This window comes from Cebus imitator, unplaced genomic scaffold (assembly GCF_001604975.1).
Source record: "Cebus imitator isolate Cc_AM_T3 unplaced genomic scaffold, Cebus_imitator-1.0 Scaffold662, whole genome shotgun sequence".
Classification (NCBI taxonomy): Eukaryota; Metazoa; Chordata; class Mammalia; order Primates; family Cebidae; genus Cebus; species Cebus imitator.
In genome coordinates, this window is record NW_016107977.1 from 571,368 (window position 1) to 597,120 (window position 25,753).

Genomic DNA, 25,753 nt, shown 5'->3' on the forward strand with positions numbered 1-25,753 from the left:
TAGTGCACACTGACTTACTGGTATATTTGCACCCCTGATTGCTCCCTTCTTGAAACACCTTCCACCCTGGGTGTCAGGGCCACTATCTGCTGCTGGTTCTCCCTGTTTCCTAGGCCCACACATTCCCCGTCCCCTCTGCTGGCTCTTCCTTCTGTTCCTGAGTCCTCAATACTCCAGGGCCCCAGCCCGAGTCTTTGGATGGCTTCTGTTTTCTGTCCATGCTCCAGACAAGTATGTGCAACTCATGCTCACCACTGCATGGGGCCAGGTGGGGGTATGGTGGGATGGTCCCAGGAGGAGCTCACTTCATCCCATGGGTTTCACCTGAGGGCACTAACTCCACACCCACATCCCCAACTCAGAGCTCTCTGTGACTCCCGACCCACATGTTCATCTGGACAGCAACTTCACAAGTCTCACTACAGTCTCAGGCTTTGCCTGACGGTGCTGGCCTCTTCTTCACCCCTACCTTGATCTTGCCCTTCGTCCAGCGTTCTGCTTCTCCTCAGGCACCATTCTCTACCCTCAGGTTCAGGGCAGCATTCTTAGGGCCATGCTGGACTCTTCTCTGCCTGCCACAGCCCCAGTCCTCCATCGGCAAGGCCTGCAGGTCTGCCTTCACAACGTACCCCATGGCAAGGTCTCTCTACTGCCCCTCACCTGCACTGCCACCTCCACGGCCCTGCCAGCTGTCTCTCCCTCCCCTGGGGCCTAAAGCAGCCATCTCTCCCTGCTTTTCCAGCTTCTTCTCTTACCATCCCACAGTCCATTCCAGGAGGAGCAGCCAGAACCTGTCAGATGTGAATCAAGACTCCTCAGCCCCCTGCTCAAAACCCTCCAGGGGCTGTGTATCTACCTATAGTGAAGCCCAAAGGACACACGAGGGCTCCTTAGGGCCCCACTACCCTTTTCCTGCCTTGCTTTCCAAACCTTCTTGCCCTTGCTCCACCAGCTCACATGACACTGGCTTCCTTAAATATGCCAAGACTTTGATGCTAGACTCCCTCTGCCGGGAAAGCCGCCCGAAGGTGTCTGTTGCTGCCTCTCTCCCTGCCCTCCAGCAGCATCCCAGGACTCCCTCAGCTTCCTTCCTAAGCTCCCCAGAGCAGCCGTTGAGGCCCCACTTCATCTTCATGCCCACCTTGCTCACTGGCTTTCTTCCACTGGAATCTCACCTCCCTGAGGACAGGGGTTTCATCTGCCTAGAGTGTGGAAGTAGCCCCAGACCTGGATGGGGCATTTCGTGGGCATGCAACACAGGCTGACGTTGGGTCAGTCTGTCTCCATTTGGCTGCTGTTACACATCTGACTTTCAGAGGGAAGAAAATGGGGCTCCAGCTGGCCAAGTGACGTGGCCAAGCTCCCACTGCCGATCAGGCCTCGAGCCAGGGTCAGGCTGACTCTGAAGCCTGCAAGCCTCCTCTGTATTCTCTGGCAGGTTCCCCAGCAGATTCCTCCCAATCCAATTATCCTTCCCTGGAGCACAACTTAAAGGTGTGCCTAGAGATTTTTCAACATCTGTGTTTCCATCTCCCAAGTATGCAGTGACTACTGTGTTACACAAAAATGCCTCTGTCCTCTGCCCCCAGACACACTGAAGAACCACACACCAGGTTGCCCACATGGTGGTTAGCTGCCGCCAGAGGCAGTGGATGATACTTCCCACACCCAGAGACCCCAATCTCTGAACCATCTCCTGTAAATGCAGCAGGATCAGCTGACGGCAAAAGTAGTGGTTTCTCACCTTCTGAATGGCAGGCTAGTCATTAAAGAACGAAAGGTATTTCCCTTCCTCTCTCAGGAGGTCAGCTGGTTTTAGGTCCAGAAGATCTGGCCCTTCTGTTGCCCTGAGACTGTCATGGGAACTTGTTTCCTTCTTAACAAATACTAATTTCTGCTTCTCTCTGAACAGTGAGCCTTTTCTATTGAAAATATCTTATCTGAATTAGTCATAAAGAAGCGTCTTTAAAATAGCCAGCCCCCACAGTGAGTGGTTTAGGTTACTGCTAATCTAGTTGAATTGTTTTATGTTTGTTGAATCTTGCTGAGGTAAGACAGAGCAGGGCTATGGGTGCCAGTCATTGGGCTGCTTTTGATGGCTGTGAAGCAGCTGAGATAACAGTTTCTCCACAGTCACAACATGAGATCCAGCTATCAGGAATGCAGAGTCTGTTCTAATGCCCAGCATGCCACTGGTGAGGCTTCCATGAGTCCTGCGGCTACGACCTGGCTGCAAGCCTGCCCAACACAAATAAGCCCCACTAAGCACCATCTCATCCTTTGTCTAAATGCATATTGTGCCTTCCCTCTTGAAAATGGTGGATGGGGACAGCCCTGGGCAAGCAATGACAAGCAATGGCATGAAAGCAGGTGTACACCTGTATATAGAAGCCAGGTCTGGCATATTGAATTCCTGGATGTTTCTCATTGGCCCCGCAGATCTACTGTCTACCCTTGTCCACACTGCTCTGTAGGCAGAGGGTGACCTGCATGGACCACATCAGTAAACTCCCTGCAATTTGCCCTTCTGCCATTAGGAGGCACTGGTAAGAACCCGGATGGTGGAGGAAGGGTGTGGTCAGAGTATTTATTTCCCTGGCATCTTCTCTCTCCCAGACACCACCCCTCCTGCCAGTGGTTATCTCCATCCAGCCACTCTCATCCGTTGCCTTTCACCAGGCCTGAGGGTAGCCGCAGGAACGGTACTATCCTTCATTGGTGTCCTTAAATCCTGCCCACTCTTTGGAAAGCAGTACCTTTATGGAGTCCTCTTATCTCACAGTTTCGTGCTGCCTTTTTTTTCCTGCCAGGGTCCTGACTGATTCATCTACCAATATCAGAATCATACCAACCTACAGGTACTTCTCTTCTGTCTTCTTCTGGAACTCTAGAGAGTGCTTGGTAATTTTTGTTGGGTCTTGGCCGAGGGCTGAGAGAAGCTCCACTCCCTAACAGTGCATGGCTGACTGCAGACCTAAACTCCTGGGATGTCACATCTGGGGACGCCTCCATGGTCCAAGCCTTGGAAATGGAGGCTCCACTCCATAGTGGACATGAAGAGCTGGCTGAAGGCTGGCTCAGCACTGGAAGGCCATGCTTCCCCGCCCCAGCAGGAGCAGGGCGTCCCACTGGCTGAGGACAAGCTCCATGTGCACTGTCAGCCCGTGCAGGCAGGTGGAGCCCCCCCTGGGAGGGGCGTGGTGGGCCTGAGGAGACGACTACAACAACTTCCACATGCGTGCCTGAGAAACCTCTGATGCATGATTTTGCAATGTTTATAATGTGAATGACTATGAGTGAAATTGGTATTGCTTTTTCTCAGGAAGAACCTACATCTGTTTTCGACATTTGTTTTGGACTCATTATTTTCTCCTTAAACATTCCAAAGAAGAGAGCTTGCCTTGCTTCTCGAATGCTTTCTTCACTGGGAGGAAACACCAAGAAGGAAGGAGACTGAGGTCAGGTTTCGTGCTTCCTTAACGTGGAGGCTGGAGAGGCTGGGCAGGCAGGGAACCCTCAGCTATGGAAGGCACACGTCACCTAGTACCCCAAAGTGCTGCCCGGTCAGCAGTCTCCTCATCTTTGCAGATGGGGAAACTGAGGCTCAGACAGATCACCCGACTTGTCCAAGACCACAGGAAGTGGCAGGTCTCCCATTTTCTCTAACGCCCATGGTCTTGCCTATCTTTTGCTCATCACCCATGAAGGGGCTGTCTGGGGGAGAAAGAAGCAAGGCAAAGAGGCACAGAGTTCTCCTTAGACGAGGACTGGGATTTAGGAGCAATGGAAAAAACTCAGAGATTTCAGTGTCTCCTGGTTATCGGCCCCTCCGTCTAGCCCATACCGGCTAGAACACAGGTGGCCCACAGAACAGGAGGTATGGCGCAGCATCTAGAATCCTAATAGAAAACTGCGCGAGTCTGAGACCACATGCCCTTTTCTTGCTCGTAGAGTAGGCTGGGCCAGCTCACCATTCACTGAGCCTAAAGGGTGTGGGCCTGTCGGCAGGAACAACTCACCAGCCTGCTCCAAAGCCACCATCGTTGCCTGCTCGATCAAGTCTCGCTCGATGAAGCTCCTGAAATCCTCACTGTACACGCTCAGGTCTGGCAACTGGAATGTGTAGATTGGCATCTCCAGGGGGAACTGCTCGTTGTTGCATTCACTTGCCACGTGGGACCGGGCCAGGGAGACGATGGCTGAGCTGGCATGGGAAATCCCCCGGGAAAGTCGCTTTTCTGCAGGGGGAGAAGGAAAGACAGCCACAAGGGCTGAGTGGGTGTAGATGTGACTCTGGGTGTGTACATAAGCACACATACTGTGCACCCACAATACACACACACAGGTACACATTCATGGACACATACCACACACATGCACACACCACACAACATATATCAGTACACGTGCACACATATGAACACACAACACATACACATACATACTACATGGCACACACATGTGCACACACACTTATATGCAGATGTACGTGTGCATCACATACTATACACATACACACATGCAGACACATAAATGCTCACATACTTTTGAATATAAAAGTATACAAGGGAACATACACATGCACACACTAGACACATATACACTACACACCCACTTGCATAAATACATGTACACATACTACACAGTATACACATACATGCATGCAGACACATATACACATAGATACAGATACTAGGCACATATACTACACATATACACATGTGCCCATGTACATACACTACAGACTGTACACATACTATGAACATGTATATATATAGATGTACTTGCAAATACTATATACTACATATATACAGTACACACAAATACACAGGCACACAATATACATACATGCACAAACTATATGCATACACACATGTACACATACATGTGTACACACACGTACACATGCACACACATATTCTCTCTGTACCAGCCCTTCCTTTTTTTTTTTTTTTTTTTTTTTTTTTTTTTTTTTTTTTTTTTTTTTTTTTTTTTTTTTTTTGAGATGAAATTTTGCTCTTCTTGCCCAGGATGGAGTGCAGTGGCATGATCTCGGCTCACCGTGACCTCCACCTCCCAGGTTCAAGCGATTCTCCTGCCTCAGCCTCCCAAGTAGCTGAGATTATAGGCATGCACCACCATGCCCTGCTAATTTTGTATTTTTAATAGAGACAGCGTTTCTCCATGTTGGTCAGGCTGGCCTGACCTCAGGTGATCCTCCGCCTTGGCCTCCCAAAGCTGTACCAGCCCTTCTATCCTACAAGCCTTTTCTCTCCTGCAGGCCTTCATGCTGCTGGATTAATCACCACCCCCTGGTACATGGCACTTATTCACAAGAGTCATGAAACTACTTAGTAAGTGGGGAGCTGCAAGCCCATGGCACAACTGCACATCAGCACTGTCAAAGACCATGAGGCTTGCTCTTGGGTCTGAAGTTATATCTACCTCGATTCCACTGAGCTGTCCTCTCTCAGCACTAAATGGTACAAGGGAGACCGCTCTTTGTCTCGATGCATTTATACACTTAATGCAAAGAAGCAATCATCTAGGCGTCCACAGCAGCTCAGGTTATAAGTCAGGTTGTTTTACTAAAGTTACACTGATCAACGCCTCCCACATGGCCCTCCCAGGACACACAGTATTAAGTCAGTCCATGTGTTTCTCTTCCGTCTGGGTATTCTTTCACCACAGCACTCTCAAAAATGATGGCCTCCTCTGGCTTTATTCTTCTCAGGCTTTCCAGCCAGGGAATGAGAAATGCAGTGTGGGATTTCTCTAAGGTACAATATGTCACCACATTAGGAAGTCGATTACATAGAAAGTAGATGTATCCTCTTGATGCTGCAAAAGCAGGCTTGTTTTTATAAGCCCTGTGTTCTAATGACTAACACTGAACATAAAACCAGAATGCCTCAATATACGTTGTGAATAGGTTATCTTTCCTCGTAGTCAGTGTTTTCAGTAACAGAGAAGTCTTTTAGCAAGGCAGTCGCTCTCTCATTTTTCTCAGGAAAGCATAGTTTTTGGTGTTTTACTCAAACACCTGCTGCCTGTGTTGCCTACACTAAATCTAAATAAGCATTGTCTAAGCCTTGTGGCAAATTCCTGAAGCTATTCCCTGAGGTCCCAAGGACTCCCACTGTCCTCCAGTTCAGCCTGCCCACTGGCGAGGCCTGTGTTCCTGCAATGCCCCTCTGAGGTCCGCACTGACTAGCACATCACAGGCACATGGAAAACCCAGCCCCTGCCTTCATCCGGAAGCAGCATCCCCCTTCCCCACCTACAAGAGTGCCAGACAGAAATGACATTCACGGAGTTTTGTTAAAACAGACTAAAAAGCATAGGCTTTTGATCCTGTGGCGAGTTAGCTTTAAACCCAAAGCTAATTCCCAGAAGGTTCATGTATTTTCTCATTAAAATGAATGCAGACTCACAGAGACAGTGTATTTCACAATGGGTAGTTTAGATTCACCTTCAGTTTCAGTCTACGACCAACAGGATTAAATTCTTCGTATTTTGAGGAAAGGTAAAAAGAGAAATTAAACCACATGGGCCGTTAGAAAGAGGAAGGATGGAGCACGCGAGCCTGGCTTGAGTGGTGGGGGATGGCCCATTGCTTCCCACACTGGCTCACGTCCTTGGGTGCAGGAGCAACAGAGGCTTGTGTCTTTCTGCCTCATGCAAACCATGCTGAGGCTGCTCATCTTGCCACAAACTAACTTTTTTGTATCTGGGAAAGAAGGAACCGCCCCATTTTGGAGGACCTGAAGGAGAGGGACATCAGGCATTAGAGAACTGAGGTGCTATGTGCACCTGCAATCAGCTGGACAGACAACCTGAAGGCTGCTTTCAACAGTTGGCAGCCACTGGCCGGGGGCATCCAGGCTCCTCCCGTGCCCATTAGTCAGCACCCACGAGACACTTCAAGGGTCTTGGAAACCACCGTGATTCCTAGGACAACGTAATGCTGTTCTGCAGTTTTAAACATGAAATACTTGGAGTCTGAAGGAAAAAAGTATTTTTGAACTAAAAATATTAATAGGTTATTAATAGTATTGAAGCTAATATAATGAGAAATATATGCTCCTAATTCTAACATTTCCTGTGACCACCCCATGAATGCACATATATCATCTCTCACACACAGACACACAGTCACACATGTACACACAACACATAGATTCTTTAAACATGAACTCAGTGATTCTACTTTTGGATGTATGAATAAAATGTTTTACAGGAATTACCATGATCAAAGTTACATCCCCAGAGAAACACAGAAAGATTAAAAAACAAAACAAAACATAGTATGAGAATGTACAGAATTTCCCTGCCACTGACAAAGCGGAAATGTATTAACTATACATTCTTTTTTTCATTTATTTTCCTTTTATTTTTAATTTTTACAGAGATAGGGTCTTACCATGTTGCCCTCTCTGGTCTCAAATGCCTGGGCTCAGTGATCCTCCCACCTTGGCCTCCCAAAGTGCTGGGATTACAAGAATGAGCCACTGCACCTGGCCCTGCGTTTTCTTATTTTCTTTTTCTTTTCTCCCCCACCCCCCTAGTTTTCTTATTTTCTGTGTTTTTTTTGTTTTTTGCTCTGGCACCTGGTACCTCCCTGACTGGGGAGAGGCTGCCTGCCCAGGTGAGCTGAAGTCAGAGATGGCAAAGGGCTTTCCCAGCAATGCACCTCTCCTATGGGGAGCAGCCAGTCCAGAATCTACACTCCCTACCACTCTCTCCAGCTGGCTCTTACTGTCCAGCAGGCAACGTTCCTTTGCCCTAACTACTTCAGGCTAGGTACCAGGCAGCCGGAGGCGGGCCCTTTGCTCCTGAGCCGGCTGCAGTTACACACACTAGCTGGGGCACGGGGCTGCTCCCCCTGCCCTGTCCTGCCTTCCCACAGAAACCACCGCAAAGGCTTTGGCCCATGCTTCCCCTCACTCCTACCTCCAGACAACCTGTGTGGCCATGCATGCTGTGCTGGGCCTGCTGTTTCCAAGGAACTGTGAGCAAAACAAACCACTTCCACCTTCTTGACAGTCATTTCTGTGTCTGCGTGTCTTATGACACCTGATTTAAACCGATGCTGGGTACATGTTAAAATAGGTGGACAAAACTTTTCCTAATGGGTGAGATAGAAATATTTTAGGCTTTGTGAGGCTATGCAGTCTCAACTACTCACCTCTGTGCAGCACTAATGCCGCCCAAGACAGCACATACATGAGTCAGCGTGGGGGTGTTCCAATAAAACTTTACTTAAAAAACAGGCCAGATTGGGCTCACAGGTCATTTGCTGACCCCTGATTTAGAATATGAAATGTTTCATTTTCCATTTTAGCACACTATGGTTTCAGGAAGAACTCAACTAATGGAGACATAAATTCAATTCAGAAACTCTGTAATTCAATAGGAATAGATATGATTGTGCGCAAGGCTCAATTAATAGGATTATGCTGGGATAGAGTCCTATTCTTAAATGGTATCTAAAAGTCAGACCACAGTATGTAACAGTTACACTTATTAGGCCCTGATTCCACCCTCTCTGGAAGCAGAGAGAAGGGTCCTTCTAGCCCCTTACCAGGAAGATAAGATAATGGGTTGGTTTGTTTGCTGCCAGCTCTAAAGAGCAGGAACTGCCATGTGGTCATCTGTCTGGATTGCCACTGCATGAAAGACACCAGGAGCCTTAACTGTGCAGTACAGTCAAGGAAGGCCCCAAGCAAAATAATGAGCCAGTGACTGGAAGGGGTGGTTCCTCTGAAGTCAGGTCGAATGGCAGAAATAAAACAGCATTTAAGAATAACCAACAAGATGGGTAAGACAGTGCACAAGCCTCGGTGTCCTGTCCTTAAATCTACCTGGAGATCCCCAGGGTAGAGGTGGGAATGGGTGAGGCCTACAGAGAGGGCCTGGGGTAGGGTGTCTGGTCCTGCCATTTCTCTCCCCAGCACAGCTCTAGCATGGCCTGCCTTCCCTATCATCCCCCCGCCCCGGCCCTGTGCCACCTAGAGAACGTCAGGTGGTGTTGGAGCACAGCTGTGTGGGGCACTGGCCACCATGAGCACCACTTCCCTCCTTTCCCTAACACACCTGGGAGCTTGGCAGTCACATCAGAGCGGGGCAGTCCCTGCAGGAAACAAGGGCTTTCTAGAAGAGAGGAGATGGGAGCAGCCCTCAGGAGACAATCCAACTGTGGCGAGGGGAGCAGGCAGAAAACTTTTAGAGCCCAAATGATGACATCCAAGGCTCTCCAGCTTGAGTACCCTTCCGCCACTCTCATCTGGAGGAGCACCCACCAGAGCCTGTGCTCCAGTGCAAGTGAAGATAGCTGATAACTGCACGCCCCAGGAGCTCCCAGGGAAACTGTTAAAAAAAAAGGCAACAAAGTACTGGCCAGGAGGACAATATTAAGAAATGAGCCTAGCAAATATGTGCAAAGAGATAAAGAGAATATCAGAATGCAATAACAATAATAATAATGACAAAGAATTAACTTAGGATAAAAAATGTTAATGGGACTAATAATGCATCCATGCGCAGAACAAATAGGGATGTGAAAACATCAGGTGAAGTGGGTCCCTTAGAAAACATGAAGATAAGCTGCAAGAACACTATTAAGGATGGGTTGTAAAATGTTCGAGGAAAATAATTTCAATCTAGACTTTTTAACCTACTAAATAAAATGTAGGTATACCATGTAAACCCTTTTAGGCAGTCAAGGCCTTAGGAGATTCATGATGCAAAAACTCTTTTTGGAAGTAGTCTTTGAGGAAACTTTTTTTTTTTTTTTGGCAAAAGAGAAATAAATACACGTAAATAAATAAAGCAGTTGTTATCTAAATAAGCAAAGGCAACAAAAAGTATCTAAATATGATTGAGAGCAAGTAGAGGTAGGACAGAAAAATGTAAAATCATATTAAGACATGTATTTTGCAGGGTAAAATATAGTTGTTAAGTTTTTAAAAACAATAAGAAGAAAACCAAAATATTGATTTTAATAGAATAGCAGTAATTACAATGTGAGTAAAAGTAGAATACATAACTTTCAAACCAGTAGAAAAATTTAATTACTAGAGAAGAATGGATTGAATTCTCTATTCAAAAGACAGAGATTCTTGGACTGAATAATAAAATAAAACCTAATAATAAATTGTCTACCAGAATCACATTTAACATAAAAGGATAAGGAAACACTGAAATTGTGTCAGCAGAAAAAATGATATTTCTGGCAAATATGAATCAATAGAAAGGTAGGGTAGCTGTTTAATATCAACTAAAGCAAATTTCAAGATAAAAACCATTATATCAAATCGCTTGACAAAGAAAGAGCCTATATATTGGTTAAAAAACACACTAGAGCAAGATAATCTAAAAAATTATGAATATACATATACCTAACAAGATAGTGTCAAAACAAATACAGCAGAAAAGATGAAACTCAGAGAAGACACAGATAATATGTTAAAATTTCTAAATCAATTTTGGCTTTTCTAAACAACAGAATAAACAGTCAAGAATAATCTAAGTATAGATTCAAATACAGCTTGAATTATAGGCTGAGCTAATAGAAACAAAGACAGCATTCATTCTCAACAGTTCAGGAGAGTCTACCTAATGCAATAAAATAAAAACTTGAATTAATTGTATAAATATGAAGAAGAATATACAATTATTTCAGATAATATTATTGTACATTTAGACATCCAAGTGATTCTCTTACAACAAAGTATTAGAATTAATAAGAGAATTTACGTAGCTGACTGAATAAAAGATAAATAAGTAAAAAATGAGTTTCTTTTTTCCATGCCCAAAATCTGAACAGAATCTGAATATGTGGAGATGCATACATAATGTTCTTGAACAGAAGAACAATATTACAGATGCCAATTAAAAAAAAAAAAGAAACAAAAATCCAGTCCAATTCCACTCAGAATTATAAGTTTAAGGTTTAGATGGCAAAATAAATATTCAAAAACAGCAAAAAAAGTGGGGGGGGGGATAAAAAGGAAAAGCATAGTAATAGAAGAGTTTGCTTAGCAGATAGTAAATACCTTGTGAAACCACTAGAGTCAAGTGTAACAGGGTGGCAGCTACAGGGGCGAGCAGAACAGAGTATGGAAATAGGTCCAGGTATGTTGGGAATTTAATATATAGTATAGCTGGCATTTTAGTTCAGTGGGAAAAGGATGCTTTGTTCAATAAGTGTGCTTGAATAACTCACTCTCACTCTCAATCCAGAAGAAAGCAAAACCAGATTCTTTGCTATTTATAAAACTTTCAAATTGATGAAAAGACTCAAAGAACAAAATTTAAATTAAATGTAAGAACATATTTCAGTAACTCTATAGTCCAAGAAACCTTCTAAAGTGAGAGAGAAAGCTCATCAGCCACGACTGCATGATAATATAACCATTTTGTGGGGAAAATGTTCTGAAAAGAAAGTCATAAGGCAAGTGGGAAAAACACATATACATATATAGGGAATATATGTTTTAGTCTTAATTACAAAGAGAGCAAAAAATTGATAAGAAAAGGCAAACCAATCAACAGAAAAATAGACAAATATGTGAACAGCCACATTACAAAGCGGAAATCCAATGGCCTAACAAGCAAATGATAAGATAAAAGTGAAAACAAGGCACCATTTTCCACTCTTCAGAGAATAGGAAAGCAATATAAACCCACTTGACGTAGTTTGGATGTTCGACTCCAAACCTTATGTTGAAATGTGATCACCAGTCTTGGAGGTGGAGCCTCGTGGGAGGTGTTTGGATCATAGGATCAGATCCCTCACGAATGGCCTGGACCATCCCCTTGGTGATAAGTGAGCTCTTGCTCAGTTCACATGAGATCTGGTTGTTTAAAAGTGTGTGGCACCTCCCACCCACCACTCTCTCTCTCTTGCTGCAGCTCTGGCCATGTAAAGTGCATGTTCCCTTTTTGCCCTCCACCACGATTGTAAGCTTCCTTAGGCCTTCCCAGAAGCTCAGTAGATGCTAGTACCATGTTTCCTATAAAGCCTGCAGAACCATGAGCCAAGTAAACTTCTTTTCTTTATAAATTACCCAGCCTCAGGTATTTTTTTTTATAGCAATGCAAGAATGACATAACACAGAAAAGCAGTACCAAGGAGTACCTGAAAATGTGAAAGCAACTTTGGAACTGGGTAATGGGCAGAGGTTGGAAGTCTGGAGGGTTCAGAAGAAGATAGGAAGTGAGGGAAAGTTTGGAACTTCTTAGGGACTGGTTAAATAGTCCCTATGGTTATGACCAAAATAATGATAATGAAATGGACAACAAAGTCCCGATTGAGGAGGTCTCAGATGGAAATGAAGACATTATTGGGAACTAGAGCAAATGGTCACACGTTATGCCTTAGCAAAGAACTCAGTTGCATTCTGTTCATACCCTAGGGATCTGTGGAAGTTTGAACTTGATGATTTTGGGTATTTTGTAGAAGAAATTTATAAGCAGCAAAATATTCAAGAAGTGGCATGGCTGCTTCTAACAGTCTACATTCAGATGCAGGAACAAAGAAATAAGTTGGAACTTACATTTAAGGTAAGCAGAATGTAAAAGGGAAGCAGAATGTAGAAGTTTGAAAAATTTGCAGCCTAGCCGTATGGCAAAGAAAGAAAAAGCTTTTTCAGAAGAATTCAAGCAGGCTGAGGAGCAACTACTTGCTAGAGATATTTGTATAATGAAAAAGGAGCCAAGTGCTAATAACCAAGACAGTGGAGAAAAGGCCTCAAAGGCGTTTCAGAGGCCTTCACGGCAGCGCCTCCCATCAAACGCCCAGAGGCCTAGTTGGAAAGAATGGTTTCATGGGCCAGACCCAAGGTCCTGCTACCTTGTGCAGCCTTGGGATATAGCTCCCTACATCCTGGTGGCTCCAGCTTCAGCCTTGGCTCTGAAGGTCCCAGATACAGCTCAGGCTGCCACTCCAGAGGGTGCAAGCCATAAGGCTTGGTGACTTTCACACGGTGTGGAGCTTGTAGGCATGTAGAGTGAATGAGGTTTGGCCACCTCTGCCTAGATTTCAGAGGATGTATGGAAAAGCCTGTGTGTCCAGGCAGAAGCCTGCAGCAGGGTGATAGCCCTCATAGAGATCCTCTACTAGGGCAGTGCCAAGGGGAAATGTGGAGTTAGAGGCCCCACAGAGAGTCCTCATGGGAGCACTAGTAGAGCTGTGAGAAGGGGTCGCCACCTTCCAGACTCCAGAATGGTAGATCTACCAGCAGCTTGCACCTTGCACCCGGAAAAGCTGCAAGCAGACAGCAGCCATGGAGGCTGAACCCCGGAAAGCCACAGGGGCAGAGCTGCCCAAGGTGTTGGGAGTCCACCTTTTGCACTGGTGTGCCCTGGGTGTGAGACATGGAGTCAAACAAGATTATTTTGGAGCTTTAAGATTTAATGGCTGCACTGCTGAGTTTTGAACTTGTGTGGAGCCTGGAGCACCTTTCTTTTGGTCAATTTCTCTGTTTTGGACTGGAAATGTTTACCCAATGTCTATAACCCACTGTATCTTTGGAGTGAATAACTTGTCTTTGATTTTATAGGCTCAGAGGTGAAAGGGACTTGTCTTGACTCAGACAAGAGTTTGGACTTTTGAGTTAACACTGGAACAAGTCAAGACTTTGGGGGACTGTTGGGAAGGTATGATTGTGTTTTGCAATGAGGACATGAGATTTGGGAGGGGCCAAGGGTGGCATGACATAGTTTGTATATTTGTCACCACCCAAATCTCATATTGAAATGTAATCCCCCATCTTGGAGGTGGGACATAGTAGGAGGTGTTTGGATCACGGGGGCAGATCCCATTCATAAGCAGATCTTATGAATGGCCTGGACCATCTCCTTGGTGATAAGTGAGCTCTCGCTCTGAGTTCATGTGAGATCTGGTCATTGAAAACTGTGCAGCACCTCCGCCTTCCAACTCACTCTCTCTTGCTCCTACTCTGGCCATGTGAAGTGCCTGTTCCCCCTTTGCCTTCTGCATGACTGTAAGCTTCCTCAGGTCTCCCCAGAAGCTGAGCATATGCCAGCACTGTGCTTCCTGTGAAGCCTGCAGACCCAAGAGGCAAGAAATCCTCTTCTTAAAATTAATGACCCAACCTTATGTATTTCTTTATAGCAGTGCAAGAATGGCCCAACACACCATACATTGTAATATCCAGTACTGGCAAGAATGAAGGGAAACACTCAGTTTCACACATGGTGAGTAGAAATATGTTTGGAAAGAAGTCCTAAAATTATTAAGCTAAAAACACACATATGTTGGCACAGCAAATTCATTCCATGAATGCAAACCTATAGAAATAAAAGCACCAGTATGTAAGATTAGAGGTATAAAGATGTTTCTTTCAGCATTGCTTGCAATTGCAGTAACAAATAACAATGACAAAAACCCAAGCAAAACCAGAATTACTATGAATACAGTAGTGATCTAAAAATTAACAGATGTTATAGAAAAAAATGTAGCTATTAAGAGATTATGTTCGTGACCTCCTGCTCAGCGAAACAAGCACTTTGCAAAGTGTGCTGTGCATTTGACTCTGATTTGTTTGATTCTGAACAAGCAAGAGGAGCAGGAGGAGACCACCAGGATGTTATTGTGGTCATTACACTGGTGAGATCTGGGATGTGTTGAGGAGAGTGTTCTTAAGTTTTCCTCATATATCTTTGTGTTATTTCCTTTGTTATAATAAGCATATCTTCCTTTCCTTTTTTTTCTTTTCTTGAGACAGAGTCTCATTCTGTTGCCCAGGCTGGAGTGCAGTGCATGTGATCTTGGCTCACTGCAACCTCCATCTCCTAAGTTCAAGTGATTCTCCTGCCTCAGCCTCCTGAGTAGCTGGGATTACAGGCACCTGCCACCACACCTGGATAAGTTTTTTGTATTTTCACCATCTTGGCCATGCTGATCTTGAACTCCTGACCTTGTGATCCACCTGTCTCAGCCTCCCAAAGTGCTGGGATTACAGGCATGAGCCACCGCGCCTGGCCATCTTACTTTCAAAATGAAGAAAAAGAATAGAGAATATGGAGCGCATGGGATAAGAAACGTGACACTGAACAGACTTGGAGACTGTGTTACTTGGGAAAAAAAGGAAAGAACTAGAGATGTTTGGTCTGGAAAAACCAGGACACCAGGGGGAATGCTGGCTTTTACTCACTTCATGGGCTTTTGGAGTCCTAGGAAGTCAGACTCATTTTTCTACTTTTCCGAGGTAGAGGCTGGAGCCATGGGCAGAAGCAACAAAAGCCATCTCAGCACAGTGTGAGGAAGAAGGTACTGAGAGTCCAATTTGCCTGCATCTGGGAGGTGATGACCCCATCATGCTTTGTTCCACCCAACCCGCCTATAAGCTGCGGTGCCTAGGCTCAGTCCCTCAGCGGTACCTTGGGCAATGTCGTCCTGCCTCTGCAGGCAGGGCCGCTCCACCTTGTGTCCAGGCTGTGGCTCTCGCTCTGGCTGCTTGGGACCCCTCCCTTCATTGAACACATGCGGCAGATTGGCTGTGTGCACCTGGCGGAGCTGCTCATAGTCGCTCAGAGCGGCTGTCAAGTCCCAGTTTTTGCCTGTGGACAAGAAATGACAGGTGACAATATGAATGCATGAATAATGGTCTACTCATAGACAAGAACCGTGACAAAAAGGGCTTCTCATTAGGACATAAACTAATGAATTTTCTACCAGTAGTTCTCATTTTTCAAAGGGGAAAAATGGCCTTCTCCATGATCTCTGAAAGTAGAATTTCACACCCATAAGTGATGTCCATCTAAAATATGTGACTATATAGTCTTAGAGCCTTTAGGTTTAAACACAGCACACGCACACACACACACATTTCTAAACATTGCATTCCTTATTACCATATCCCCCTTTGAAAATCAAGTTGTAGAGCTTGCTCTCTGAGGGGAGCAAAGCATTAATTAAAGAGAAATGAATTGAAATAATTCTCAAAGTCTCTTTGGACTTTTGCTCAGAGTTTTACTTTTTATTTTAAGTTTAACATGAGAGAAGCAGAAGCTTGGGAGGGATTCTCTTGTTAGCAGCTTTGGTGGGAGGTAGGCTTTTGAGCTCAGGCTCTGCACCAGGCACGATGGCAGGCTGGGCAGGTGTGCCCAGTGTGGGTATGCAGTCAGCAGGGCTCCCATCCCGACACCGGGTGCTGGACTGGCACTTCACAGCACAAGGCACAGATACACTGGGGAGTTGGAGGCAGCATGGCACTCCGATTCCTGACTCTGAGAGTCAGTGTGCTTGTAACAGCAGGAAGGAGTGTCACACACTGCATCTGATTCACTTAGGCATCATTCTATAGCATGATTGGGCAACTATAGTTAACAATAATTTATTGCATATTTCAAAATAACTAGAAGCATAGATTTGGAATGTTCCTAATGTAAAGAAATGATACGTGTTTGAATTGATGGATATCCCAATGAGCCAGATTTGATCATTATACACTGTGTGTTTGTATCAAAATATCACATCTGCCCCATCAATATGTACAACTATGATGTATTCATAGAATTAAAAATTAAAAAAATTTAAAAAGAAATCAAATAATTAAAAACGTAGCCTTAATTTTAAGGAGCAAATAAAAACAAGCTCCTCTCTCATCTTTTCCATTTTAAGTTACTGGGAACTCCAACAGATGTGACATCAAGTAAGGATGAGAAGAAAAGGCGCAGAGGTCCATGATGAAACCTGAGGCTGGAAGACTGGAGCAGCCACAGGCTACATGTCCCTGATGCCAGGATACTCAGAAAAACAGTCAAGAACACAGGTTCTAGAGTTTGGTTTTGAGCCCTTCTAATGAATTCTCTGATGGTAAATATATCATTTCATTACACAAGACCTTATATTCCTTCCTGTACAATCAGGATAACACAATCCATCTAATGAGAATTCTTAGGAGGGTTAAATGAGAAAAGAAGATAGTGTTTGTAAAGTTCTTCCTTTATGGAAAGCACTTAATACATGGTAGTTACCATTACTCTAATTAATTATAGGTTTTTGTTTTATGTTTAACTTCTAGCACTCAGGGTTAAACTCTGAGTAAGTGATGGACAGTAAGTGATGGAGCTGAGATTCAAATACAGATCTGCCTTGATTCAAATCTAAGCTTTTGGCGTTACTGTTCCCTTGAACCTGACCCAGCTTTGGGCATGATGGCTTCTGGCTGCTGACATACCTCCTACTCTACCTTGCCCACCCACCATGGCCCTCCATAACCAGGGCTTACCCTCTTCACCTGGATCCCCACTCTCCATCTCCACCTTGCCAGTGCGTTAGACTGCTGGGTTCTACTCTCTTCTCCATAGACTTACCTATACTCTGTGAGGTTCTCATTAAACTGTTACTAATGCCATCTCTCAAACACACTAAGGCCATGATGTCCATTGGGGGGGCACTAGAGACCTGACTCTAACGTGGACGTTTTCACAGCTCCTCTTCTCCTGTATCCTGTGATACTCTACGGTCCCTTCACTGGTTCCTTTGCCTCTTCCTGCCCTTAGAACACATGAATTCCCACTATTTTTCTTCTTATTCTTCTTTTCTCTTAATTTACACCCTCCTTTGAAGATTAAGTCCATCTCTAAGAAAATAAGCTTGATTGTAAGTTTTAAAGCCAAATATTTGACTATGGCAGATATTAGCTGACTATCCAATTTCTATTCTCATCTAATTCTATATGCTCAGAATTCTAATTTATTTTGGATAGCAATACACACAGCTAAAAATATTCACTTTTTTCCTGCAGATCTTCAAAATATGTTCCTGTTGTTCTATCTTTCTGTATTTGCTTACTCTGTTCCTTCTTCCAGGAATAGTTCCTCCAAGCAGCAAGACAGTATAGCTGTGTGGAAGAAGACCTTAACAAAAGAATTCAAAGATTGAGGAAGTTGCCTGTGAAGTTTTTCTTCCAGGATACCTGTATTTCTGATTATCACCAAACAATGTTATTGAATTACTGGCAGGCATGGGTTTCATGGTAATAACTACAACCTCTAGTACAGTTTACTGTTGTGATGTGATGTGCTGCTTTAATTTAGTACAAAAGTATCATAGTGCTGAAGAAAGACTATAAACCAGATATACATGAAGTCACAGGAGGATGTGACAGAAACTGACTAAACTTGAGGAAAAAGGAGTCAAACTGTTTTAGAAATGAAGTTAAATTATAAGGAAGAAAAAAGAAAACAGTACAGATAGCATAGTAAGAATGATAAAAATAAAAAATAAAGTAGACAAAATAAAACAGAAATAAAGAAACATAGGGATAAATAAAAATGTTAGATATAGAATATTGGTAAAGGAAATCCAACATACTCATAATTGAAGCCCCAAATAAGAAATTGAAAATAATGGAAGAGGAAAGCAAATTTTAAAAACCTTAATTAAAAAAGCAAACTTCATGAAATATTTGATTTTATGTATTTAAAGTATATACAGTATATAAGGAAACTGTTCTAGTATAGTCAATACCAACATATATCCTTTTACAATTATCATCTTTTAAAGATAAAAAGAATTTTTAAAATCTGTAAGCAAAAAAGAAAGAAAATCAGGTTGACAACATACTTCTTGGCAGCAACATTCAATGCCAAAAAGACAATAGGGCCACATCTACAAGATACTGAAGGAAAGAAAGGAATATGAGCTAAGAACGGTTTATGTCCATCCAGGCCACTCTTTTCTGTATAAAGGCTGTAGACAAACCATTTTAAACATGAATAGTTCAGAAAACATTTCTCAAATGGACACTCTTTGAGAAAACTACTAGAGGATGAACTCCAGCCAATCAAGAGATGAACAAGAGTTTGGCAAAGGAGCAGTCAGGCAGCAGTAAGTTTATTTAACTGCACATCTAAGGAAAAGTAAAGATAAAGATACAAGTGATGAAGAAGAATATCAATATTCTCTCAAAATGAGAATGACACAATCAACAAAAATGGTAGAATTTAGAAAGCAGAATAAATTTGCAATGCCTCAGCTATAATACATGAGAGTGCAAAAATAATGTTTACAGTTGACAAGTCAGGCCAGGTGCAGTGGTTCACACCTATAATCACAGCACTTTGGGAGGCCAAAGCAGTCAGATCACTTGAGGTCAGGAGTTCGAGACTAGGCTGGCCAACATGGCAAAACCTGGTCTCTACTAAAAATACAAAAAATTAGCTGGCCATGGTGGCACACGCCTATAGTCCCAGCTGCTCAGGAGGCTGAGGCACAAGAGTTTCTTGAACATGGGAGGCGGACGTTGCAGTGAGCTGAGATTGCACCATTGCATTCCAGCCTGGGCGAAAGCGTGAGACTCTGTCTCAGCAACAACAACAACAACAACAACAAAAACTACAGTTGACAGGTCAAATATGTATATGTAAGCATATTTAATAGTAGAAGAGCAAACAATAAGAACAGACAAAAGACATAATATTGGTTAAATTAGATGGTAGAAGAGAGGGGGAGGATGAAGGAAGAAGATAAAAGCCTGTTTTATTGAGGCATATAGGGAATAAACTGATATTGTCTAAAGGAAAAGGGGCACAGGATATTACGTAAAGGTAAACTTATATAACCACTAGTTCCACTGGAACTTACACCCTCAGCTCTTCTGGTTTGCCAGCATGCTGACTGCAGGTTGTGAGACTTCTCAGCCTCCACAACCTCATGGGTCAATTCCTTATTATAGGTCCGTCTCTCTGCCCAGCTCTCTCTGTAATATACGTGTACATGCTTACACACAGATACAAACATGTATGGATATGTGTGCATGTTACACATATCCATATGTGTAATGTACCACTTAACAATGGAAATGCCTGCTGAGAAACGCATCAACAGGTGATTTCATCATTGCACGAATATCACAGAGTGCCTTTACACCAACCTAGATGGCAGAGCCTACTACACCCCCAGGCTCTGTGATAGAACATACTGCTTCTAGGCTACAAACCTACACAGCATGTTACTGTGCTGAATACTGTCGGTAACGGTAACACAGTGGTGAGTATTTGTGCATCTAAACATGTTTAAAAATGAAAAAAGTACAGTAAAAATATGGTATAAAAAATAAAAAATGGTATACCTGCATAGGGTACTTGCCATGAATGGAGCTGGCAGGACTGGGAGTTACTCTGAGCGAGTGAGTGAGTGAGTGCTGAGTGAATGTGAAGGCTGGGACATTACTGTACACTACTGTGGACTTTAGAAACACTGTACACTTAGGCTATATTAATTTATTTAATTTTTTCTTTCTCAATAATAAACTTGGCTTACTACAACTTTATAAGTTTTAAAACTTTTTGACTTTTTTGTAACAACACTTAGACTAAAATACAAATATATTGCACAACAGCACAAAAATATTCTCTTACTTTATATTCTTATTCTATAATCTTTTTAGAAAACAATTTAACATTTGTTCTTAGCTTAGGCCCACACAGTGTCAGGGTGATCTGTATCACTGTCTTCCACCTCTGCATCCTATCCCACCATTAGGTCTTCAGGGGCAGGGTGTGCATGGAGCTGTCATCTCTTATGACAACAAGGCCTTCTTCTGGAACACCTCCTGAAGGACCTGCCTGAGGCCGTTTTGCATTAACTTAAAAAAATATCTAAGTAGAAGGCATACACTCTAAAATGATGATAAAAATAGTATAGTGAATAGGTAAACCCATTACATAGTCCTTTGTTATCAAGTATTATGTACTGGACACAGTTGTATGTGCTAGACTTTTATACAAATGGCAGCACAGTAGACTTATTTGCAGCATCCCCACAAATACATGACAGCTACAATGTCATGTGGTGATAGGAATTTTTCAGCTCCACTGTGATCTTATGGGACCAGCATTGAATGTGCAGTTCATCACTGACTGAAAAGTCATGATGTGGGACATGACTGCACACAGAACATACATCAATTGGTTCTGTTTCACCAGAAAGCCTAGGCTGAGACACGTGTTCAGGTGATGTCACTCAGAAGCAGGGTCTCAGGGTCAGAGAACTCCGAGGGCAGCAGTGGCTTGGGGCTTTACAAGCACAAGGCTCTATCTTACCAGTGGGTAGTGGGTGGTGGGGAGGTTTCATGCGGGATGCAAAGCTGGCAGGCTCTCTGTGGCATAAACTCTGCTTATAATTGGTCTATGTTTAAAACAACTGGATATGTGAAAACTTGAGTTTGGGGCTGGCAGGTTTTCAGCAAATGGGTCTGTAGTGAAGAAACCACCAGCCTAGGGGCAGGGACACGGAGGCCACCTCTGGCTCATGTATACAACAGAAGGTCAGTGGGGCTGCGCTGCAGGGCAGGACCAGAGAGGACCAACATGACAGTCCCTCGGGGGGACTTTTAGAAAATATATAATTTCATTTCTAAGTGTCAGATGAATTTTTTTAAAAAATTCAACTTGACTTTAAAGAGAAATAAATGAATTCAGTGGCAGTATTAGTTTCTACTCAGCCCCACTCTCTGCTATTCCCCCATGTGTAAGCAACACTGTTTCCACTATTGCCCCAGTGCAGGTGGGGCCCTGTGGGAATAAAACGTCACATTGGAGAAAGCCAGAGTTCACTTGCAAGGCCATCTTCTCCCTGAGCCCCATCATCCTGAGCCCCATCATCTTTCTAGACAGCCTAAAAAGCTACTTACTGAAATCAGCAACAACATTAACTTCTTTCACTAAAGTGAGGTCTCCTGGCCTTTAATATTAAAATGGTTCTTAAAAAAGAATAGAAATACTGGTTTTCATAAAAATTCAAAGACAGTGAAGCCAACTGTCAAGATGAATTCAGTCCTGAAAATTAAAGCATGCTTTGCTGAGACTGGCAGCAGCCTTCTCAGGTGGGATTTACCAGGGATTTTGTACCCTGGCTCTGAGATCTGCACGGTACTTAAGAAAGAAATCCATTCCTTTCAGTTAAAATTCCCGAGGCACCTTTTAAAAACTGAAATCAAACTAAATCCCGAAGATATGAGAAATAAATCACTTCATGTCTCTGGGGTGTTTTCCAATCTGGCTTCCAGGAGGAGCTTAATTTTTCACTTCTAAAGAAAGCCTTCTAGCTCTTTCCATCTTACTTTACCAGGAAGTCCACTAGCTTCCTTCCCAGTGTCTGTGTACCCCAGGGTTAGCAGTGGAGCCTGCTGCAAGCCACCGGGGTCCGGGCTGCACACCCTGCCCAGGTCCTTCCCTGGGGAGCCAGTGGGCCCTGAGGAGGACTGGCCACTCCAAGGAGGTCAACAAGCTCAGAGCTCAGTTAGACAGCTGGCGTGGGTGGCCAACCAGCCCACACAAATGCCAGAGAAAGGCTGCTTGTCCTAGGATATTTCCTGCTTGTTTAGATTCGATGAAATACTGGTGGATCGTCCACTCACGGAGGGATCAGGATTTGGGTGAACAGCACCTGTGCCCCTCTCCCCAAGTTGCCTGTGGAGAAGGCAGAGTACCCAGGAGAAGCAGGTGAGAGTGGTGACAGGGCTCGGTGCAGGTACAGAACACACTGTGTTGTGTGAGGCCCTGTCCACCCAGGAGGACTCATCCTCCCAGGAGGCTGCATCCTCCAAGGACCTGCATTCCTCAAGGAGACTCTGTCCACCCAGGAGCCATGTTCAAGCATTCATCAGAGATTCAGGGGGCACCTACTATGTGCTGTTTTAATATTCAGGCACCAAATAGTTACCTAATAAGATGACTTCAGGACAGACACTGAAGAAATGAGGAAGGGAGTGCTGTGGCTATTTGGAGGGCAGCATTCTTGGTCATTAGAACAGCAAGATCAAACTGTGCTGTGGGCCTGTGTGGCTGTAGAGCCTATCAGTGCCGGGGACAGGGAAGACTGTGCCTGGAGTGGGCAGGGTGGGGCCGTGGTAAAAGCACAAGATTTTATCTTGGGAGAGACCAGACCACTAGGAGATTCTTAGCTGCAGAATTGCTCCCACAGTCTTTCATTTAATTAAGTTTTAAAATTTGTCTTTCTGTGCTTGCCTTGTTTCACTTTAACACAGTTACCTCCAGTTTCATACATACTGCTGCAAATGACAGGGTTTTATTCTGTTTTATGGTTGGATAATTTGTATACGGTAATGAATGCCCAGAGCTGTGCCCAGCTGGGTGAACTTTTCTTCAAGTGCGCACATCCATGTAACCACTAGCATGGTCAAGCAGATCAAGTAGATCATGGTTACGCCATGTTCATCACATCAGATGGCCCCATGCCCCTCCCAGTTAGTCCCTCTGGCATCATTTCCTACAAAGTATCACACAGGTAGTAGCTTAAAACAGCACAAGTTTACTATCTCACAGTTTGTAGGGTGGATGTCAGCTGGTTTCTCCTGCTCTGAGTCTTACAAGGCTGAAGGGGTGTCAGCGGGGCTGCAGTCCCTCCTGGAGGCCTGAAAGAGAATCAGCTTACAGCCTCATACGGGTGCAGCAGGACCCCATTCCAGGCGGCTGGCTGTAGCACCGAGTCCCTGTTTCCTTGCAGGTTGTCAGCTGGAGGTCACTGTCCGTGTCCAGAGGCCACCTGTGTTCCTTGGCTTGTGGCCCCTTTCTCCATCCCCAAGACAACAATGGCTGATGGAGTCATCTTCATACTTCAAACCTAGGTGACCTCTTCTTCCTCTTCTCTCAGGGCCCTCTGTCTTCTTTTGCTTCTAAAAGCCCTTGATATTACCTTGGGCCCATCCGGATAATCTAGGATGAACTATTTTAAAGTCACCTGATGAGCAACCTGAATTCCATCTACAGACCCTTCACAGTGGTACTCAGAGCAGTGTTTGGCTGAATGTCGGGGAACAGGAATCTTGAGGGACATCTTGTCTTCTACACAGCCCCTGTGCTCTTGAGCTCCATATAAATGGAATCATGCAATAAGTGTCTTCCGTGTCTCTCCTCATTTGCTCAGAATAAGGTCTCTGGGATTCATCTGTGTTGCAGCGTGCATCAGTAAGTAGTTTGCTTCTTTTTACCGTTGAGTACTATCTACTGTTGGATGCACTGCAGTGAATTCATCTATTCACTTGCTAAGGGATATTCACACTGCTTCTAGGTTTGTGTGATTATAAGTAAGGCTGCTGTGAACATTTCAGTAAAAGTCTTTTTGTGGACATATGTTTTCATTTTTCTTTAGTAAATATCCAAGAGTAGAATTGCTGGGTCAAAGGCTTAAATGTATTTTTAATTTTGTAAGAAGGCACCAAACTGTTTCCCACCGTGGTTTTATTATTTTGCCTCTGTAACATTTGAAACTTCTATTTTTCCACATCCTTCTAATGCTTGGTATTGTCAGCATTCTTAATTTTTTTTTTTTTGGTGGGTGTGCAGTGATATCTCATTGTGGTTCTAATTTCTATTTGCCTGATGAAATTTTTCGCATGTGCTTACTGGTAATTCATGTATCTTCTTCTTTTCTGTTTTTAAGTCTTTTGCTCACTTTTTTATTGTTTGTATTTTTATAATTAACTTGTGGTTGTAATTTATTCATTCTAGATACAAGTACTCTATCAGATACATGTTTTATGAATATTATTTCCCAGTTTGTGGCTTACCTATTAATTTAATTTAATTTTATTTATTTTTAAGACACAGTTTTGCTCTGTTGCCCAGGCTGGAGTGTAGTGGCATTATCTTGGCTCACTGCAACCTCTGCTTCCTGGGCTCAGGCAATCCTCCTGTCTCAGTCTCCCAAGTAGCTGGGACCACAGGCATGTGCTATAATACCCGATAATATTTGTATTTTTTTGGTAGAGACAGGGTTTTGCCATGTTGCCCAGGCTGATCTCAAACTCCTGAGCTCAAGCAATCCATCAGCTTTGGCCTCCCAGAGTGCTGGGATTATAGGTGTGAGCCATCGTGCCCAGCCTATTTATTTTAAGTGTCTTTTGATGAAATGAAATTTTTTGTTTTGGTGAAATTCAATTCATCATTTGTTTTCCTTTTCATAGTCCTTTTCTGGCCTCTCTAAAACATGTCTGCCAACTCCAAGTTCCTGAGGATATTCCCTCCATGCCGTCTTCTAGAAGCTTTCTAGGTTTTGTTTTTACATTTAGGCCTACAACCTGCCTTGAAGTAATTTGTATGCATGGTAGGAGGGAGAGCGTCAAGGTCCTCCGTTGTTTTTTTTTTTTTTTTTTTTTTTTTTTTTATAGCTGTTTCAGCACCTTTGTTGAAAAAACTTCCTTTTCTTTCCCTTGCCCTCGGTGCAGGCCTCTTTCTGGACTCCATCCTGTTCTGGGATATACGGTCTGTGTGTATGCTCACATTACCTGATCACCTTGGCTGGATGTCAGGCCCTGCAAGCCCTCCAGTTCTCCTCTGCAGGACTGTCTTCCCCTAGGTCCTCAGTGTAACCCCAGCCAGCTTCCAGCAGTGCCCCCATCCTGCCCAGTCTTCTTTATTTTGGAAAAACTGAACGACTTCTGTTTTACATTTTTCCCTGGTTGCTGTCTGCAAAGTAGAAAGCAGTGGGCAAGGCCAGGGGCATGGAGCCTGGGCTGTGGACCCCCATAGAGGGGCTGCTGGGATTCTGAGGGGAGCTAGCAGGATTCCTGATGATGGGCTGTGGCTATGAGTAAAAGCAGTGGACACTTTCCAGCTTTCAGTCAGGAAGAGTAGCGTGTTTCCTGCCTTCATGGCCAGGGCTGAGATGGGCTGAGTGGTCTCGGAGGTTTATGTAATGACCAAGGAAGCCTGGTCCAGGAGAGCCTGGGAGTTCTGTGGTGGTGACGCTGAC

The 25,753-nt window shown here is 44.0% G+C and overlaps 1 protein-coding gene across 1 annotated transcript in view; it reads right to left on the reverse strand.

Annotated features, from left to right (window-relative positions):
* OTUD7A (OTU deubiquitinase 7A) overlaps positions 1-25,753 on the reverse strand; it is a 153,680-nt gene that overhangs the window by 49,406 nt on the left and 78,521 nt on the right. Inside the window, exons 5-6 of the mRNA XM_017518205.2 lie at positions 15,409-15,588; positions 4,020-4,238 (exon numbers count right to left, since the gene is read on the reverse strand). Coding sequence (XP_017373694.1) covers positions 4,020-4,238; positions 15,409-15,588 — 399 coding nt within the window. The remainder of the gene's footprint in view (positions 1-4,019; positions 4,239-15,408; positions 15,589-25,753) is intronic.